Source organism: Macrobrachium rosenbergii, chromosome 29, assembly GCF_040412425.1.
Source record: "Macrobrachium rosenbergii isolate ZJJX-2024 chromosome 29, ASM4041242v1, whole genome shotgun sequence".
Taxonomy (NCBI): Eukaryota; Metazoa; Arthropoda; class Malacostraca; order Decapoda; family Palaemonidae; genus Macrobrachium; species Macrobrachium rosenbergii.
The window spans coordinates 1,456,080-1,478,554 of NC_089769.1; the positions used below are offsets into that span (position 1 = coordinate 1,456,080).

Below are 22,475 nucleotides of genomic sequence, written 5' to 3' on the forward strand. Positions count from 1 at the left end.
ATATATATTACTTTTACGTATTACTTCGAGGCCCTGTGCTATGATGCTGACGCAATCTGATTTTAACAGATGTTTATTCCTGTAGCTTTTTTTTTTTTTAATTGGATTGGCCAGAGGTAGTTTCTTATATCGCAGTTTTCATATATATATATCTTATGTATATAAATTTTATATATATATACACATTTTATATAAACATACACAATATAAACATACATATATATATATATATATATATATATATATATATATATATATATATATATATATATATATATATATATATATATATATAATACTAATACTAATTAAATACAAACCCCATGAATGAACATAATTAGAAAAGCATGCTTTCATTTCTAACACTGCCATTTCGCTCTCTCTCTCTCTCTCTCTCTCACACACACACGAACACCAGTTGAGTGTCACCGAGTGATCTGACAAATCCCAGTAAAAACATTTGACTATAAACTGACTTCTGAAATTCAGGCTGCCAAGCCAAGTACTGGGGTCCTTTCGGCCATTCAGCCCTCAAGACAGTGACAAGAGGGAGTATGAGTGGCTGGACAGCAAGATAATGAGATCCAGAAATAAAGGAGGAACTGGAATTGGTATACAGAATTTATGGAGTATGGTATTTATGTCAGAAGCCAAGAGTTGGGACCTACGAGGTCACTCAGCCCGAGCAAATGGGTTGCGAATGTAGTGGGATGGTTGATGTTTACAGAGAGTGCAGTAAATATTTGGATGGTGAAAAGAAACTGCGGAAAATAATGAAAGTGTTTGCAATAGGGAGTCAAGAGTGACTGCAAGCCAGATTATGGTCACAAAAGTTAAATAGAAACAAGGATTATGAAGCAATTAACACTAATATGGATGGTGGAAGAATGGCCGAGTTTATTGTCGATTAAATATAACAGACGATTGAGAAAAGTTACTCACGTAATGAGTGAACCAAGAAAGGAAGAATGGTCTGTGCAGAGATTGGGAAAGAGTTGAGCCACCACTCCTTCATGGAAGTATTGTGTGGATTCTGACTATGAATACCAGGATAAAGGATTGAAGCTGTTTACATATAATTTTTTAATTGTGTATGTGGTGGAAAGAGTTGAGCCACCACTCCTCCATGGAAGTATTTTGTGGATTCTGACTATGAATAGCAGGATAAAGGATTGAAGCTGTTTACATAAATTATAATTTTTAATTGTATATGTGGTGGAAAGAGTTGAGCCAAAACTCCTTAATGGAGGTATTTTGTGGATTCTGACTATGAATAGCAGGATAAAGGATTGAAGCTGTTTACATATAATTTTTGAATTGTACATGTGGTTAAAGAAGAACTCAGAGAGAAATATGCAGAAACAGAGAAATGGTATAAAGTTTGTGTAGGCGAAAGAATGAACCAGCATCATAACGTGGTTGTATTATGTAGAACGAACGGAAGACAATAAGGTGATGGGAAAAATTTAAAATTCAGAAGCACTTGGATGGAGGACGGGAGGAAGACTGAGAACATGCTGGACAAAACAAGGGGAAGAGGTACTGCAAAGGAAGGGCCTTAGTGTCAAGAAAGAATGAGTACGCAAGAAAGAGGCAGATGCGTCTGTGTACAGGAGAGGGCTGATGAACCTTCTAAGGCAGCCAAAATTTCAGAATGTTTCCATACCTGGGTTGATTCACACTTCTGAAATAAAAGTTGCAATGATGTCCAAATGTCCCGTGGACCGAACACACCACATTTCTCTTCAGTCTTTTATTTGGAGCTTATTGATATTACCTACCTACAAGACTCATCTATTACAGGATTTGAAATTACATTTTTGCGTTATATACATCATTTATTTGAGTACATTTGCACTACACATGAAACACAGTACGACTGACATGAAATTGAAATAACAATTCAATATTAGGATCGTTATGGATTAAAGCACTGCGACTGGAGTTTAGGGAGAGGGACAGATATGTCTCTCTAGAATCTCTTAGGAATCACTGTTTGGCAAATAAGTCACTCTTGTCCTGATGTTGTTGCATCTAACAATCTCATTTACACACTGGTGAGTGGAGCTGTGTCCATTTCTTCTCGTGGTAGAGCCTTGTTCAAGCAGCACTGTGGCATCCAGATATGTGCAACACACGTGGCTTCCCAAGCAGTGAGCTCAGTTCCCCAGCACATGGCAAAAACTTCAAGATTTTTGAATGGAATTTTCTGGTTCTTATCCACCGCTCTTTCAAGTTGGAAAATTGGTTCATCAACCAGGATCAATTGTTTGGAAATGACTGGATTCTCCCACAGTTTCTAATCAAACAGGTCACGAAAGAGTAACGAAGTGTCCTGAACATGAGTGGTTTATACACCTATAAAAATGGCCTAAAACTCAAAGGTAAACTCAGAGTCAATGAAATACTGTACAGAAATATTAATGTAACAATTGAGTCAAGAAGTGGCTAATACTAAATATGACAGCTGATTTTTATGTATGTCTCACAGACAGGAAAACTGATGACTGATGCTTCAAGGAGTCTGACATCAGTGCCCTCAGGCAAAATAGTGTTCTTTCAAAATCCCATTACTTCACCCATTGAAAAATAAAAAAACCAGTGAACAGAATGCCTTTGTTTTACAATGATATCCAGATCCCTCCCAAGTTCTAAAGAAAGAAGATTTTGAGACTAGCTGCATTTTCAAATATGTGGCCTGATTTGGAAAACAATAATGTTGCTCGCTAACCCTCATTGATGGCTTGATGTCATATATGGAAGAAGGAGAGGGTGGCTCTGCTTTTCATACACGTGGTTGCTGATTGAAACAGCCATAACACAGAGTACTGCCAATACCTTAACCGTACAAGTCTTGTGAGAATGGCATACAGCAATGCTTGAACATTTGTTAGAAAATAATTTAATTTCAAAGCAAAATAAATGTATCAGGAATTTTCTCACCAGCAATAGATAATAAATTCTTAAGATTAAAAAAAAAAAGCTTCTAATTGTCATCAAAACTAAAATAAGTGGAATCGTGAAATCAAGACTTTGTAACCTGAAGTTAGGACTACAGCATATAAGTATCTCCCTTCTGCCAACAAACTCTTGAAACAAATTTTGATGAAAATGTAAAACAGGGACTTTTAACTTGCTATATACTTATTTGGGACCCTAAATGGGACAAACAAGGGTTGACTGGTTAATTTTCTAAAACAGTGTCCTACCAGTAACACTTATATTTCTTAATGAATATGACTGACCAGTTAGTCTTTTCCAAGGCATTTAAACTATAAAAAATTATTAACTTTTTATGATGGATCACCCATCACATAATTCTTTTTCTCTGGCCCACTCTACTTAAGTCTGACTGGTAATTTGAAGTTTTTTCTAATGACAATGTTAAATTAAGTATCCTTACTACAACATAACTGTAACAGAGTACACAAAACTGTTCGGGACCATTTTAAAAAATCAGCTGTTTTTGCAAATTTTAAGAGTAATTTGTATTTTTCCTAACATACACACCTGAAGTTCTTTACACAGGTACTTAGCTTGCGAACACGAGCTGGAGCAGCTATTCAAACTTACTGACAAGGTAGTAACTACAGACAGGCCCTGTCTGCCTGTCAGTCTGCACTCCACTTTGCCTTCTGGCCCAGGTGACAGTGAAGGTTAGTTGAGGTGGTCCATTAGTGTAAATTACTTTTAGAATCTGCTATTTGTTCCTACACAAGTACAAACCTTCATTCTTCACATAGGAGGCCCCGCCCACTGGTGGGAGGAATCTGGGTACTCTCTGGACCAACTGGTAGGTTCACCAAACTGATTCGTTACCTTACTTGTCCGTTTAAGTATGGGATGTGGCAATTGCTGGACTTCCAGGCCACTAAGTAAAGGGTTTGTATTGTGGTAGGTTTCTGAAAAGGCACTGGTTTGTATGGAGGAATGTAACTTTTTTTGTTTAGTTGTGTTTTTGTGTCTGAACTCTTTTTTTGTTGTTTTTGCGCTTTAGTGTGGTTGGTTGTTGTAAAAGTTTTTTTTTTCTGTTCTAGGTGTGACTGAATGAAAGGACAACCAACCTCTCCCCTTCTTTGGGTGTTGGATGACCCTGTTTAGTAGCCCTCATGTGTCCTGTTCTGCTCGCACAAGAGAGGTGGTGGAGCAGTGTAAGCAGTATCCTGTTTGTCATAAAAGGCTAACCAAAAAGCAGTATCACCCTTTATTCATTGAGTGTCACAGACAAAGAGTTGGCCAGATTGTAAGAATACAAACTGCCCGTGGCTTGAAGTGGAAAGTTGATACCTTTTCAAGTACCTTACTGTACACATATAAGGAAAACAAAAGGAGACGATAAAGACTTCTTAGCCTTGAAATGAAGGAAAACCCTAATTAGTGGATTTGTTTATGGTGGTTGTTTATAATCTTCATTGTCCTTTTGTTTATGTGTTGCAGGTAATATTTAAGTGAAGAATATACTACAGAAAATTGATAATTGATACTTGGTATTCAGATCTACTTAAAGGCTTTATTCTTTGAGAAAAAGTAACAGAATAGTATATTAATCTAGTGTTAGTTTCATTGGTTTTGAAGTTTAAGTCTAGGTAGTTATCGTGTGTGTGTGTGTGTGTGTGTGTGTGTGTGTGTGTGTGGATTTAATAAACTGATTATCATTGTTTTTGTGTACATATACTGTAAGTTTTCATGTATAAATATATAGATTGTAAGGTAATTAGGGAATAAATTATTTTGAGTTTTTGTGTAAACCCATATTTCTGGCTGAGTCATAAACCACAGTTTGTTTCTCGTGAAGCCCCAACAGTATGGCATTACTCAATCAGGCTGTAAGAACCCCTACTGAAGTGTTGGAGAATAAATCAGGCAAATATGATCCACAATCTGCTTCTATTGCCTGTCCTCTCCTCTCCCTTGCCAAGAGAGAAGGGACTCGCATCCCTTCATTGGCAATGAAAAGACTGGTGTCCAGTCAGTAGCTAAACTGCACTCATGTTCCTCCAACTTGTATACGGAATGACACTTCTAACTCTCCACACCAGAGAGGGAGGAAGGAAAGAGAGAGGGGAGGAGAACCAGTCACTCCTTTCCTCATCTCTTGCCAACCAGATACCTAGACAAGGTGCTACCTATCCAACTTGTTGAGGAGCCACCACTGGTCCATGGAAAGTATGTCCAGGGCCAATGGGCAACATTCTGTAGGTAAAAGATCATGTCGGCGATCATACCTGATCACCTCTCCGCACATAACACCTGAAAGCTGATAAGTTTCTACGGACTGCAAAGTATGGGGTGATGCCCCTACATCATGAGCTCTCATTCGGGCTGCAATTCTCCTTCCACACTGGAAGAGACAATGCCTGACGATCAACTTACACAGCCAAGAGAAGTATACACGGAAAACTGCTCATCTTTATTAGTACTAGCGGAAGAGTTGTCGACATGTCTGAGGCATTGAGTTCTTGCAAGAGTCACTACTGAAAATTCCTTCAGAGAGGACAACGAGAAAGATTCAAACTGATTGACTGACAGTCCTGAGTCTCATTACAAAATTTTGGAATGCTTAAACTTGAATGGTAGCCAGATGTAAGCTTGGAACCTGGAAATCTCAAACAACCTGTTCCCATACAGGCGTTTATAGACCAATGTCTCTGTTCCTGTCTCTGATTGTAGAGCTGGTATTGAAAGGTATCTGAACATCAGACCTCAAGTGAGCCTTACCACTCTTAGCAATGCCCTGGTGTGCAGCCTACCCCTCACTGGATGTGTCCAACCACGAAAGCATCCTTGGGGAAAGAACCTGGTGGCACCCCCATGTACCATTCCTGTCCTGTCACTGTTTCAGTCTCCTGAAGACTGTTATGGGCTGCTGTAGGGCGAGAGCCCGTGCCAGCACAAGGCTGGCTAAATGTTAATCATCCTGAAGACTCAACTTTTTGAAACTGTAAGCCGGGGGAGGGGGCGAAGTTGCTTTTGGAACTCACCTCGACAAGGACAACAAGGGAATTACAGAATGGTGATATCACCCAAACTCGACAACAGCCAGAAGTAAAGTGGACTGCAGGCCGACAGGTGGGCAGGGCTCACCTGTTTCCTACCTCGTGAATAAGTCTGAAAGGCTGTTCCAGCTCACGTTCACAAACTAAATTCTTATGTAAAGAATGAAGGTTTGTATTTGTGTAGGAACCAATTTTATTGAGCAAAACTTATTAACAACTTGAATCTAAACAAATATTCAGCACAAGAGAGCAAAATCTCTCAAGTATGCTTTCTCATGTGACCTTTTAGACCGTGTGACTGAGAAAAACTCATATGACATACGCCGCATACATACGGCTTCTCACCGGTGTGAACTCTCATATGTCTTTTCAGATGACTTGAATTTGAAAAACTACTTTGACATTCATTACACGTAAATGGCTTCTCTCCTGTATGGACTTTCATGTGCAACTTGAGACTACTTAACTGAGCAAAAGTGCCCGAGCATTCGGTGCAAGCATAAGGTTTCTCTCCTGTATGAGTCCTCAAGTGCAGCTTCAAACTTTCAAAGTGAGAAAAACTTCGCTGACATTCCTCGCAAGTGTATGGTTTCTCTCCTGTGTGAGTTTTCATATGCGCTTTGAGATGACCCGAGTGTTTGAAGCTACTCTGACACACAGTGCAGGCAAATGGCTTCTCTCCCGTATGAGTCCTCATGTGTGTTTTGAGATGACTCGAATGAGAAAACCGACTGGGACATTCCGTGCAAGCATATGGCCTTTCTCCAGTATGAATTCTCATGTGCCTTGTGAGATGAGTTGATTGAGCAAAGGAACTGTCACACAGTGTGCAAGCATGTGGTCTCTCCCCAGTGTGAGACCTCATGTGCATTTTCAGAACGCCTGCTTCGTAAAAACTTTTCCCACACTCGTTGCAAAGGAACAGGCTCTCGGTCTTGTGAGTCTTCATGTGCCTTCTAAGACCACGTGGCTGCGAAAATTTTCTTCCGCATTCAGTGCAGTTGAATGGCTTCTCTCTCGGATGATTTCTCAAGTGTGCTTTGAGACTGCTTAGTAAAGAAAAACTCCTCTGACATTCATCACAAGTGTACAGTTGCTCTCCCGTGTGCATTCTCATGTGCACTTTAAGCTTGTGTGACTGTGAAAAGCCCCTTCCACATTCGGGACACGTGAACTGTTTTTCTTCTTTGTGTATACCAACTTCCACAATCATTTTCTTACCAAGTTCTTCATCAGTAGTCGCCGAGTCATTCTCAACGCCTGCAATTTCATCAAACGTATAATCTTCTGGGTCAGCCTTGACCTCAACCTCAACTGATGGGCCCAAATACAACGAACCATCATTACCATCCGTGGCTACACACTCATAATCCTCTGGGTCAGCCTTGACCTCTACCTCAACTGCTGGGCCTAAATACAACGAGCCATCATTATAATCTGTAACTGTGGTTGGGTTATCCAAAAGATTTTCATTTTCCCGCTTGACAGGAGAAAATGATAATGGGTCCTTAGCCTCCATTTTTGCCTTGATGTTCTAACTTAGAACTTCTGGGTCTGGCTTAACCAATAGCGATGGGCCTACATACAAAGAACATATGTTATACAGTATTCAAAATTTTTTAAGTTCCCTGTTCAACTGTCCGATTACCATTCTAAATGACATCTCGACTATAGCTTTCCTGCCTCTACATATTCCAGTGTGTTCCCACAGATGCTTCCAAACAGGACCGAGTTAATCTTGAATTTCATATAACACCACTTTTTAACTGAAACGTAGCTCTATTGCAATCTCCTCACATTCTCTGTAATCACAAGATTCTACACCTCTTATATACAAAAATATCTTGTTTCATTTTGAATATTCTTATAACAAACAATCACCTTTGCGGTAAAAGTAATTACTTCACCAGACATACAAAATAAAATTACAGTTTACCGAACGGAAACCTAAATTTCATGTAACAATATATGCAGCATTCAACAATAATTATGGACTCTCAAACTTAAACAGCATTACAATAATTCAGTCTAATATCTAAACTGGTATCTGATGAGTGTTTTCCGTACACCAAACCCTGTATTCATTTTTGGCACTATGAATATATGCTGAAGAATCAACATAAAAACTCCACAAATTACTACAACTGTACGACAGGAATTTAATGACACTGTACTCTATTTAGAACAGGCCAAAGTTATCCAACCGTTCTTTTCTTGATGTTTTCCAAGCACTCTTGCCTTGCCAACATTACTAGCTTGCTTACCTCTCACTGGTGTCAGGTAGTTTCAACCTGGTCAGATGGAAGAGAGGAAAAATTAGGCTTCCTGGTTAAAACTGAAACAAACAAGTAATAAATTTAATCAGAAAGGGTGATTCCCATTTCAACAGATGATTATCATAAACAAGTAATCACATTTCAGAAATGACCCTACGTACCACATATTCTGTAGTACTATAAGCTATAGAAAAGTCCCTCATCAAAGGTTTAGTTGATACTACAAATTGAGAAAACTATTACCAAGACACCAACATTTTAAATATATTATTAAATTACATGTTTTATACAAATTCAGTGTCTTGAAAATTTCTTATAAAACATTCACACAATTCAAGAACATCTACACAACACGGGGTATTTCACCTTGGAGCCATACAGTTTTACTGGATAAAATGAAATGGCAATATCAATTACACACATGTAAGATAAATATGTTTATCTTATCAAGAAGACCAATTTCTTTAACCAACTTGACAGATGTTATCTTCAAGAAATCATCCAAGTACTCAAAGAGGAAACTTGCTCATTTCCAGAAACAAAAACCTGACCAACAAGAACCTTACTATTAAGGGGATCTAGTATTCACATATTGTAAACTGTATGTGGCAAACTCGCTCTTAAAAATCTTCGTCTTCTGCATATAAGGCTGCCATGTTTAAAGTCTGTAACCTTTTATTATTTTTAGTCTACTAGCAACAAGCTTGTTGGTCTAGGAAATGAGAATTACTAAGTAGTTTAATCAGACCACTGAAATAATTCACAGTAATCTCCCAATGAACAGCACTGACAGACAGAGCCAAGGCCCTGTCAGAGATGGTCAAATAAAACTCTATAGGAGTTAATTGCCAACTCCTTAGCCTTATTCCTCCTAGATGGCTTGATGTCAAGTACGCATGAAGCAGAGGGTGGCTTTGACTTTCACACAATGTGTGGCTGCTGACCCAATCAGCTGTGTGACAGAGAGGAGTGCTACCAATACCTTAACCGTACAAAACTTGTGAGAATGGCAATTTTCTCACCAGCAATATGAAAAAGTAATAAGATACAAAAAAAGGTTCTAAAAAAAAAAGTGAAATCATAAACTTTAAACTTCGTAGCCTGAAATTATGACTGCAGTATATCAAGATCTCCCTTCTACACAAAACACTTTGTGTGGGCCAATATCCCTCTTGCCGACTCTTGGCTTCAAACAATCTGTAAGCGAATAACCTGACATCTTACCATAAGCACAAATGGGACCAACCAATTCTTGAAACACCTTTTCATGGAAATGTAAGACAGGGACTTTAACTTGCTGAAACTAATTTGGGACCCTAACTGAAAAAAACATGTGTTGACTGGCTAAATTACTTTACAGTCTCCTACAAGCAACGCTTACTTTCTAAGAAATATGACCGAATGATAATGCATCTCTTAACACAATTACAGACTTTTCCAAGGCATTTAAACTACAGTATTATAAATTTCTAAACTTTATTTATGACAAATCATTTGTCACATAATTCCTGTTCTCTGGCACACTTGATGGAAGTCTGACTGATAATCTTAAGTGTTTTCTAATGACAAAATTAAGTTCAGTAACCTTACTGCCAATGTTCACTGTAGCAAGAGTACACACAACTGTTTGAGAGTATAAAAAATCGGCTGTTTTTGCACATTTCAGAGGGCAAAACTTATTCACAACTTGAATATAAACGACAAATATTCTGCACAAGAGAGCAACATCTCTCATGCATGCTTTTTCATGTGAGCTTTTAGACTACGTGAATCAGAATAACTCACATGACATTCACTGCAAGTGTACGGCTTCTCTCTGGTGTGAATTCTCATATGCCTTTTCAACTGACTTGAACTTGCGAAACTACTCTGACATTCTGTGCACGTAAATGGCTTTTCTCCAGTATGAGTTTTCATGTGCCCACTGAGACCACCTAACTGGGCAAAAGTCCTTGGACATTCAGTGCATGCATACGGCTTCTCTCCAGTATGAGTTCTCATGTGCTTTTTCAAAACTTCTAGGTGAGAAAAACTACGCTGACATTCATCACAAGTGTACGGTTTCTCTCCTGTATGAGTTCTCATGTGTGCCTTGCGATTACCTGAATACATAAAGCTACGCTGACATACGGGGCAAGCATAAGGCCTCTCCCCGGTGTGAGACCTCATGTGAACTTTCAGAACTCTTGCGTCGTAAAAGCTTTTCCCACATTCGTTGCAAACGAACAGGCTCTCGTTTTTGTGAGTTCTCATGTGGATTCTAAGGCCGTGTGGCTGTGAAAATTTTCTTCCGCATTCAGCGCAGTTAAACGGCTTCTCTCCCGTATGAGTTCTCATATGTGCTTTGAGACTATGTAGTACAGAAAAGCTTCTCTGGCATTCGCCACAAGTGTAAGGCTTCTCTCCTGTGTGAGTTCTCATGTGCACTTTAAGCTTATGTGACTGTGAAAAACCCCTTCCACATTCAGGACAAGTGAACTGTTTCTCTTTTTTTTGTATACCAACCTCCACAACCATTTTCTTACCGAGACTTTCATCGGTAATCGCCGAGTCCTCCTCAATGCCTGTAACTTCATCAAACGTATAATCTTCTGGGTCTGCCTTGACCTCGACCTCGACTAATGGGCCTAAATATGATGTGCTATCATTACATTCTGTAACTGCAAACTCATCATCTTCTGGGTCAACCTTAACCTCAAATTTAACTGATGACCCTAAATACGATGAACCATCATTATCATCTGTGACTGCACACTCATAATCTTCTGGGTCAGCCTTGACCTCAACCTTAACTGATGTGTCTAAATATAATGCACCATCATGATAATCCGTACCTGGAGTTGGGTTATCCACGAGATTTTCATTTTCCTGCCTGACAGGAGAAATGATAATGGGTCCTTAGCTTCCATTTTGCCCTGGTGTCCTAACTCACAACTTCTGGGTCTGGTTTAATCTACAGGGGTGGGCCTGAATACAAAGATCCATAGGTTGTACAGTGCTACAAATTTTAAGTTCCCTGATTGACTGACTACTACTCTAGACGACATCTAAAATGTAATGACTTCTTAGTATGTCAGTATCCTTCCACAGATACTAACAAATAGGACCAAGTTAGGCTTGAGATTCACATAATATCATTTTTGAACTAAGACGCAGCTCTTTTGCAATCCAACCACATTTTCTACAACCGCAAGATTCTACATCTCTCTCACACATATGCAGAAATCTCGTTTCATTTTGAATATTCTTATAACAAACAATCATCTTCACATTACAAGTTTATAAAACAAATTTACAGTTTATCAAATTAAACACAAACGTCACGTAACAACACACGCAGCGTTCAACAATAATTGTGGACTCTTGAAACTTAAACAGCATAACAGTAATTTAGTCTATAATATCTTGACTGCTATTTGTTATGTGTTTTCAGTGTATCAAATCCTGCATTCAACTTTGGCACAATGAATATATACCGTAAAACAAATATAAAATCTCCGCAAATTACTACAACTGTAAGACAGGAATTTCATGACCATACTCTGCTTAGAATAATAAAAAATAAGTCACATGTCAAGGTTATCCAACCGTTCTTTTCTTGATGTTTCCAAGCACTCTGCCTTGCCAACATTACAAGCTTGCTTACCTCTCACTGGTGTCAGGTAGTTTCAACCTGGTCAGATGGAAGAGAGGAGAAATTAGGCTTCCTGGTTAATACTGAAACAAACAAGTAATAAATTTAATCAGAAAGGGTGATTTCCATTTCAACAGATGATTATTATAAACAAGTATTCACATTTAAGCAACTACTACGTGTACCACGTACCCTGTAGTAGCATAAACTGCTCAAGGTTTGATCGATACTACAAACTGTGAACACTATTACCAAGATAACTAATATTGTAAATATATTACCAAATTGCATGTTTTATATAAATGCAGTGTCTTGAAAGTTTTTTTACATAACATTCACACAATTCATGAATATCTATACAATAAGGGGTATTTCACCAAACTGTTTTATTTGATAAAACGAAATGGCAAAATCAATACCAAACATGAAAAATAAATACACTCTTTATCTTATGAAGAAGACCAATTTCTGCAACAAACATAAAAACTATTATTATCCCCGAGAAGTCTTCCCAGCACTTAAAGATGAAACTTGTTCATCTCCAGAAATAAAAATCTGACCAACAGGAACCATACAGTTACAGGGATCAAGTATTCACATACTGCAAAATGTCTGTGGTTGACCCGCACTTAAAAAACCCTCGTCTGTTGCACGAGGCTCTCATGCTTACAGTTTGTAACCTTTCATTGTTCTTAGTCTACTAGCAACAAGCTTGTTGGTCTAGGAAATGAGAATTATTATTAAGTAGTTTAATCAGATCACTGAGCTAATATTAGCAATCTCTTGATTATCCGGATTAATTGAGCTAAGGCCCCGTCAGAGGTCAAATAAAACTCTATGGGAGTAAAATGGTAACTCTGTGTAACCCTTACTCTCTCTATATGGCTAGCTGTCAATTATGCAGAGAGGTAGGGTGGCTCTGATTGTCATACAATACGGGTTGACTACTCAAACAGCTGTGTGACAGAGAGGAGTAACTGTACTGCCAACACCTTAACCATACAAGTCTTGTGAGAATGGCATACAGCAATGCTTCAACACAAAACAAATCCAGCAACAATTTTCTCACCAGTGCTATAGCAAGCTTTTAGAGTAATTTGTATTTTTCCTAATAAAAACCTGAAGTTTTTTACATAGGATTTAGCTTGTGAATGCAAGCTGGAATGGCTGTTAAACTTTTAGACACGGGCGTTAACTATCGATAGGTAGGGGGAAACCCAGCCCACTTATTGGTCTGCACTCTACTTTGCTTTCCGGCCCAGTACCACAGCGAGGGGGGGCTGAGGTGGTCATTAATGTAAAGAACTTCAGGTTTGTATGTTAGCAAACATGCAAATTACTTTCAAAATTTGCTATCTGTTCCTACAAAAAAACAAATCTTTGTTCCTTACATAGGAGACTTTCTCCTCATTGGAGGGTGGAGTCTGAGTAAATCTCTGAACCAACTGGTTGGTTTTATCTACCTGGAAACACCTTCCTGGTCTAAAACGAGTGGAGGAAGGAATCCCGCACCTCTAGCTTGTTGAACATATTGTGATGTTACAACTACTAGACTCTTGGGCATACAGTAATGAGTTTGCTTTCCTTACTCTGTTGAAGGCTGAAAGAACCAGTATGCATCCAACTAGAAGACGGCCCATTTCCCCTGGTACACAGTCGCTCAGGATTTCTGCAGGTATCCAGATATCTTTGCTGTGAGAAACTCCTCCTGCCCGCAGGAGACACTGGATAGTCTTCAGGTGTGAAGTGCCAGTGGCTGGCAAAGAAGGTTGTGCCACGTAGGAACCCATGGGTCTGGCACTATGGAACGGAAACGCTGGGAGCTTCCTGTTGTGAGCGTTGCAAACTGATCAATGCTCACAGCCCCACAGAGCTTGAAGAATCTCTTTGCAATATCTTGGTATAGAGACCATTCTGTCCCCATCACTTAACTCTGGCAGCTGAGTTTGCCCGCCACTACACTGAGAACCTGGAATGTACCTGGCTGACAGCTCTACCAAGTGTGCTACTGCACACTCGTGCACCTGCACTGCCAACCTGTGAAGCTGGAAGGACACCAGTCCCCCTTGCTTGTTGACGTATGCCACCAAGGAGTGCCCCATCTCTCAATTCTGAAACTCCTGCAGGGCCAGAAACATGGCTTTTAGTTCTAGGTTAGGTTTGGCAATCTCTCGACCACTTGGGCATACGACCTGTCCCAAACTCTGGACCTGTTCGGCTCCTAGCTCCTGGAAAACCCTCAGGAGGCGGAGCCACGGGTAGTCATCAACCTGCGGTGATGACATCCACACAGGTCATGGAGAGTGCTCCTGCTCATGTGAACGTGGGTGGGGGCAGTCTCTTGAGTGTGCTCCAGTCTTCTGAGAAGCTGGAAGCTTCTCCTCTACAGGAGAGGAAGACCAAATGGGGGACATCCTCTTGCTTGGTCAGGGTGACCGAGCCAAGCGGGCTGGATCTTTATCATGAGATGCCTGGGTTGCTCTCCTTGAAGAAGTAGTCAACTCAAGTGGCTGAAGGGTTGCGACATAATAAAAATAACAACTCCATTTCAACCAATGTATTAAGAAAACAGTAAAAAAGCATGGAAAGAAATTAAACGGAAAGTCAGGCAGAGAGTTGCTGAGATGTCTTTACATGACTACAGCCAGAAGCAAAGTAGGGAGCAGGCTGACAGGTGGGCAGGGTTTCTCCCTACATATCGATAGTTGATGACCTTGTTTGGAAGTTAAATGGCTGTTCCAGCTTGCAATTGCAAGCTATATCCTATCTGAAGAATGGTTTGTATTTGTGTAGGAACAATGCTAAAATTTTTATGATGAAAAGAGGTTCTAATTGTCATCAAAACTAAAATAAGTGGAATCAAAACTCAAGACTCTGTAGCCTGAAATTAGTACTATAAAGGGATCCCCCTTCAACACAGAACACTTTGTAGGCTGTAGGACAATATCCCTCTTGCTGTCTCTTGGATTCAAACAATCTTTAAGTATATGACCTTACATCTTAACATAAAAACATAAGGAATCAACTAACTTTTGGAACACTTTTTCATGGAAGTATAAAACAGGGACTTTAACTCGCTATAACTAATTCGAGACTCTAAACAGGACAAACAAGAGTTGATTGGGTAACTTTTTAAATTGTCTGCTACCAACAGCACTTATATTTCCTAAGAAATACGATTGAATGGTAATGGAATTCCTGACACAATTACAGTCTTTTCCAAGGCATTTAAACTACAGTACTAAAATTTCTAAACTTTATTCATGATGAATCATTTGTAACATATTTCCCTTTCTCTGGCACACTCTACAGACGTCTGACTAGTAATCTTAAGTGTTTTCTAATGACAAAGTTAATTTCAGTAACCTTATTTCCAATGTTCACTGTAACAGGTATACACAAATGTTTGACCATTTTAGAATATTAGTTGTTTTTGCAAATATTTGAGTAGGCAAAACTTATTCACAACTTCAATCAACACAACAAATACTCAGCACCGTCTCTCATGTATGCATTTTCAAGTGAGATTTTAGACTATGTGACTGAGAAAAACTCATATGACATTCACTGCAAGTGTACGGCTTCTCTCCAGTGTGAATTCTCATATGTCTTTTCAGATGACCTGAATGTAAAAAACTACTTTGACATTCCGTGCAGTTAAATGGCTTTTCTCCAGTATGAATTTTCATGTGTACTCTTAGACCAGCTAATTGGGCGAAAGTACTTGGGCATTCTGTGCAAGCAAATGGCTTCTCTCCTGTATGAGTTCTCATATGCGTTTTCAAACTGTCTAAGAGAGAAAAACTACGCTGACATTCATTACAAGTGTACGGTTTCTCTCCTGTATGAGTTCTCATATGTGCTTTGAGTTGACCGGAGTGTATGAAGCTACTCTGACACACAGTGCAAGCATATGGCTTCTCTCCTGTATGAGTCCTCATGTGAGTCTTAAGATGACTTGAATGAGAAAAACGGCTAGGACATTCAGTGCACGTAAATGGCCTTTCTCCAGTATGAATCCTCATGTGCCTTTTAAGAACGCTTGACTGAGCAAAAGAGCTGTCACACTGAGTGCACGCATAAGGCCTCTCCCCAGTGTGAGACCTCATGTGCATTTTCAGGACACTTGGTTCGTAAAAACTTTTCCCGCATTCGTTGCAAAGGAACAACCTCTCTCTTTTGTGAGTTTTCATGTGCTTTTTGAGGCTCTTGGAAGAATCAAAAATGCATTTACATTCAGTGCAGAATGACTTCCCTTCCGCATGAGTTCTCATGTGTCTTTTGAGAGGCCCCGGGCTGGAAAAACTTCTCCCACACTCTGGGCAAATAACTGTTTTGTCACCTCCAGCATGAGTTCTTAAGTGTCTTTTGAGCTTATCTGACTCTGAGAACCTCCTTTTGCATTCCGTGCAAATGAAGGGTTTCTCCCCCGTATGAATTTTCATGTGCCTTCTAAGACTACGTGGCAGTGAAAATTTTCTTCCACATTCACTACAGTTAAATGGCTTCTCTCCTGTATGAATTCTCATGTGCGCTTTGAGACTGTCTAGTAAGGAAAAGCTACTCTGACATTCGGCACAGGTGTAAGGTTTCTCTCCCGTGTGAGTTCTCATGTGCACTTTAAGGTTATGTGACTGTGTAAAGCCACTTCCACATTCAGCACAAGTGAATTGTTTCTCTTCTCTATGTCCACTACCTTCCACAATCATTTTCTTGCCGAGTTCCTCGTCACTGATTGTCGAGCCCTTCTCACTGTCTGCAATTTCACCCAACTCATAATCTTCTGGGTCAGCCTTGACCTCGACCTTAACTGATGGAACTAAATACAATGAACCATCATTATCATCTGTAACTGAACTTGGGTTATCTATAAGATTTCCATTTTCCTGCTTGACAGGAGAAAATGATAATAGGTCCTTAGCTTCCATTTTAGCCTTGAGATTCAAGTTTGCTGTTTCTAGGTCTGGCTTAGCCTATAAGGGTAGGCCTAAATACAGACTCATAGGTTATACTCAAAATTTTAAGTTCCCTGATTGACAGTCTGATTACCACTAAATGACATCTAAAACACAGTAACGAGCCCTAAGCTTTTCTGCTTCTACGTATTTCAGCGTACTCCCCCGGATACTTCCAAATAGGGCCAAGTTAAGCTTGAATTTCACACAATATAATTTTTGAACTGAAATGCAGCTCTTTTGCAATCCAATCATTCTCTGCAATCACAAGACTCTACATCTCTCTCACATATATGCAAAAATTTTGTTCATTGGGAATAATGCATTCTCATAACAAACAATCATCTTCACATTAAAAGTAATTACTCTGCCAGGCATATAAAATAAAATTACAGTTTATCAAATGAACATGTAAATGTCGGGTAACAATAAATGCAGCATTCAACAATAATTATGAATTCTCAGAACATAAAACAGCATTACAGTAATTCAGTCTCATATCTTAACTGGCATTTGATGAGTGCTTTCAGTACGTCAAATCCTGCATTCATTTTTGGCACAATGGATACATAACATAAAATCAGTATAAAAACTCCACAAATTACTAAAATTGTTAAAACGGGAATTTCAAGACCTTATTCTCTGTTCAGAATAACAAAAAATAGTCGTACGTCAAGGTTATCCAACTGTTCTGTTCTTGATGTTTCCAAGCACTCTGCCTTGCCAATTACTAGCTTGCTTACCTCTCACTGGTGTCAGGTAGTTTCAACCTGGTCAGATGAAAGAGAGAAGAAATGTAAATTTTCATGATAAAATTTCTCATTTGGATACTCACTTACTGTTAAAGATAGCTCGTATCTTCGCACCAACAGATGAGTCAGCATTCGAATAAGATCGAATGGTTGACCCGGAAGACTGTCTTGTACACCCGTTCTCCATCAGGTGTGTTTCAAATGTTTTAGCTCATCAGAATTCTACCCACCCACTAAGTAGTGGGGAGATTGGGCGGGGTCAACTTTAACAGTGTGTAAGTATCCAAATAGTAAATTTTATCATGAAAATCTTTGGGATGAATCTTACCGACTGTTAAAGGTAGCCGACTCCCACATTGAGAAGAGGATGGTGGGTAGTGCCCCTACACATAATCCGCTTGGCTAATCGAGCTTGTGGTTTTTTGCATGAAACCCAAAACATTCTTACCTCATCTGGAACCCATTCTGGATCTTACTGATGCCAGAAGTTGGATTCCATTCAGGGAGCAAGACTCTTGTATGTTTACAGAGAGGAGCAGCCTTGTAGAAAAAACTACTTAAATTAACTAAGAATGAGACAAGCGCATGAAAGGACCCCTCTGCCTGGGTCTGAGAGCCCCACAAATGACAGTCAACCAAAATTAAATACCTTTAAAAGACAAAGGCACACTGCTATATGCTATATGTACCTTCATGCCCCCAGAATATCAGAATATCAGAACCCAGGATTTAAAACAGTGTCTAAAAGATTGCTCTTTCTTTGGCTCAGTAGAAAACTTCACCTGCTACTACTAGCGGACTAAGGGCTTTACAATTTTTGAACGCGATTTCTACATCTTTAAGATTAAAGCAGCAAAATCTGAATAGCACTTGCACTGGTCTGCATTAATCACATCCTCAGGTAACAAATTCTTCAAAAACTAAATGACGTAGCATCTGCTCTTACGCTATGAGTATTTACCTGCAATAAAGGCAAGATGTCTGGATTGCCTTATAGGCTCTAACCTATCTAAGTAAATTTTAATTGCCCTAACAAGACAGAATTGGGCCTCTTCTTCATTTCCACTAACTAAGTTAGCTGAACTTTAACATCATTCTTAGCCCTGAACAAAAGCACACATCATAAAATAGCATCCCCTTTAAAAATTCCTACCTTACTGGAGAATGCTTGCAATCCGCTCACTCTTTTTGCTATATGCTATAGTTAAGGCTACCAAAAAGTTTGTTTATGTGCAATTCTTTCTTTTGTGGCAACCATATCCCAGGCATCTCTAGGCCGCCCAGGCACGCTCCCCAACCTGTCGTTTAAGAGTCTGACAACAAAGTGAGGTCTGGGTTCATTGCCCCTTGGGATGAGCATGTCAGCAGTCTTCAACAATCCTTCCACCATGCTAATGTCTCTCAAGGATTTAACAGGACCAAGACTAAATGGGAGACTGGCAGAGACTTCCTGTTGAAAGCTTCCTTCAAATAAAGCTGAATTGGTCTAATCCTAAGGTCTTAAGGGCCAAAATTCTCCAAGAAGCAATAAGAAATTGTCTAGTTGTTTCTCTGACAAAAAAGCCTGAAAACTGTGGGTCTGTCCTCGTCCCTAGATAGAGAATGGACTGACTTGGAATCAGGGCAGACTTCTGAAAATTGATCATGATGTCCCGGGTCACGGCTGTCTCGGTTTAAGGGGTTCCAACTTTACAATGTCAACAACCTGATTTTTCGGCGCCATTACCCAGTTTACGGCACTGTAACCGGGTTTTATGGCACTTACAGTGCTGTAAGGATGCTGTAAGCGCTATTTATTCCCATTATAATTATGATGTCCCGGTTTATGGTGCGCCGCCGGGAAAAGAACATCTGCCATAAACCGGGGACTTCCTGTAAATCCTTGGTCCTCAGAATTCCGTCGGAAGAGTTGGCCAACACTAGCCAGTCATCTAAGTAGAAGAATTCTCGCTCTTAAAAGGTGACACCATCCCCCTACTGATGCCAAAATCCTTGTGAACACCTGAGGCGCCATACACAGGCCGCAGCAAGGTGGCCTGAACTGAAAAACCTTCCCTGCAAACAAACATTGCAGGAACTTGCATGACTCAGTAATTATCGGAATGTGGAAATTTGCATCCTGCAAGTCTACTGGCATCATCGAGTCATTCTTCTGAATCACCACCGGCACTGTGCTGGATGATTCCATGGAGAAAGGGGCCACACAAATGAATGTGTTATTTTGAAAAATCTAGCACTGGGTGCCAACTTCTAGACATCTTTGGCACCTGAAAAAGTCAGTTGTAAAACCTTTGGGAGTTTTCCGACACCTGCAAACATGCCAAAAGGCCTGCAGTTGGCCTCCTACCAGAACCTGAGGGCTGAAAACTTCATTTCTTTCTAATAATCCTAACAGCTTTACTCTTACCAAAGCTTGAAGTGAAAATGCAGAAGATCTTAGCAGCCAAAGATAAGTCCTGAGGCAAGGAGGAACGAACCTTGAATGGACGGCAGAGGAAGGGAAGGAGCACGCCTTTTCATGCCTGACTTAAGAACTTGTCTAATTAAATCTCTATTTTCTTGTACAGAAATATCCTCCCTTACCGATGCAAAGGGAAAAACAAAACTGCTGCCATCTTCTGAGTAGGAGAGACCTTAGACACAAGCAAGTAAAAAATCTAATGACTCCTCCCACGCTTTGATGCCCGCTGGTGCCAGAAATTCCTTAGGTTGGTGCAGATCGGCAGCAATTGCACTGAGTGAAAGCTCAATCAAAGACAAGACTTCGATAATTCTAAACAAAGACTTGGGTGAAGTCTGCCTTTGCATTAGTCCAAAGCACCCTGGCAGTCCTCAAAACCATGTCTCTTAATAGGACCAACACAAACAAAGAAATCAGAATTGTTGACCAAAGACGGTTTAATTGCTGGTAACATGCCTGTGTCATAAGAAGCAGTTCTCTGCGACTTTAAAAAAAACCAGGAAGACTGGAGCTGGCAGACTTAAAGGAAGCTTTGTGTGCTAGAATATGAAAAATCTTGTTGAAATGAGTTCTAATTGAAGGATAAAGCTTGGGCTTCTTCAAAGACTTAACAAATGCCAAAATGCTATAAGATAACAGAGACCTAACCTCTACAGAACCTCTTTCCTCCGCTAAATGAGGATAAACAAACTGCAGCACCCCAGCAAATGTCGAAACACCGAAGGAGGCTCCTCCGACTCAAACTCCTCTTCTGTCAGTGGTGGAGCTGGGGTGGCGGCAGCTGACTTCTCGCAATGACTCTCTGACTTGAAGGAAGGGGAGACATCACGAAAAGCTGCTCTTCTTAGGCAACACAAGTCAGATGAGAAAAAAAAAGACGAAGTGCCACTAGACATCAAAGAAAATGGGAAATGTTGGGGGAAGGGGAGGAGGAGAAGAAAAGCAACAGCAACACCTAACTCCCCAGCCTCGTCCCATTGTGGTTTCTTTTTCTCTTGGAACCACTACTGAATTCACCAAGACATGTCGAGAAAGAGTAGTCATCCACTTTAACAATCTTGGGGGGAGTAAACCAAACAATTGCTACTTAACCTAAGTCTATTTCCAATTTGTTTTATTTACAAGCAAGCTACAACAAGCACAAGTTACCTCTCTATTCCTGCTGAAAAAGGTTTATGTGATTACTGATTTTGCCGGCATATTAGATGCATTTTTTTATTCTTAAAGGTACCAAAAAATGCGCTGCGTCCAATGTGGCTGTCATAGGGATGGGAAATCAAGTGCTGGGCCTAGCCTATGGTGGGCATACGGGGTAGGCACAAAAATTGTTTATAATACTAAAACAATGAAAAAGAAGCCTAATTATTACAGTAAATTGTGTTATTGGAATAAATTATGAAATCATATGTAAATTTACGCTCACCTTTCATAAAGGAAGCTAAATGAAATTTACCATAAATAAACAACGTTTATGCCTGTCGCGGTAACACAAAAACGTTCTTCAGTCATGGTAAATTTAATTTAGTTTCCTTGAAAGGTGAGTGTAAATTTGCATCTGATTTCATACTTTATCCCAGTATACTCTCCCAATATTGTATTTCATGTACAGAAACAAACATTTTTCCCTACAAAATCACTTTAAAATGTCTTTCAATAAATGTATGATGAAATGCTAAAACTTGCTTTTTCCTCAAAATATCCTTCTAAAATAGGAGTACATCTTATAAGCTGGTGAATATGGTATTTATGGGGTGTGAACATGACCAACAACAAAAATAAAAATAAAATTAATGAACATATTTAACAATAAGTGTACTATTGCAAAACCAACAAACATAGTTTGTTCTCATAGATATTAACCACCTTTTGACACTACATCTTCCTCCCTCTTTTCAGTCATTGTTCTCACTCCTTATTGCAACTTTAATCCAATCTTACGTTTTTGCCCTAGTATTTGCATGTAATTTATGTCCAGCAAGGTATTGTCACAGGTTATAAATCTAAAAATGCTTTTAACTGCCCATTTTGATAGTTCAAACACCAAAACAACCCCTCTGGTTATCGGCGGGGGTCCATTCCGACAGCCTGACGATAAGTGAAAAGCGCCGATGACCAAAAATCAGCGATTTTTGGCGCCGAAAATCGCCAATTTTCGTCACTGGGCAAGTGCTGAAAAACCGGAGCACCGATTACCGGGGAATGCCTGTACCTGAGTACTGTATTTTAATAGTTTTATCACAAAAAAATGCATTTAGTCATGACAACAATATGAAAGAACAGTTATCAGTGAATATTTCTCTATAAAAAAATAACGCAAATGGGCGAATTTACCACGAAAAATGTGTATATATGTCCCACAGAAAAATCCATGAACAGGTGGAGCCGCAAACCCAGAAGCCCC

The 22,475-nt window shown here is 39.6% G+C and overlaps 1 protein-coding gene across 1 annotated transcript in view; it reads right to left on the reverse strand.

Annotated features, from left to right (window-relative positions):
* Positions 1-1,817: 1,817 nt before the first annotated feature.
* Positions 1,818-22,475, reverse strand: part of LOC136854334 (zinc finger protein 721-like) — a 28,798-nt gene continuing 8,140 nt past the window's right edge. Inside the window, exons 3-6 of the mRNA XM_067130633.1 lie at positions 15,415-17,631; positions 10,006-11,169; positions 8,434-8,492; positions 1,818-7,530 (exon numbers count right to left, since the gene is read on the reverse strand). Of these exons, the coding sequence (XP_066986734.1) occupies positions 6,256-7,530; positions 8,434-8,492; positions 10,006-11,169; positions 15,415-16,834 (3,918 nt within the window). The 5' untranslated portion in view covers positions 16,835-17,631 and the 3' untranslated portion in view covers positions 1,818-6,255. The remainder of the gene's footprint in view (positions 7,531-8,433; positions 8,493-10,005; positions 11,170-15,414; positions 17,632-22,475) is intronic.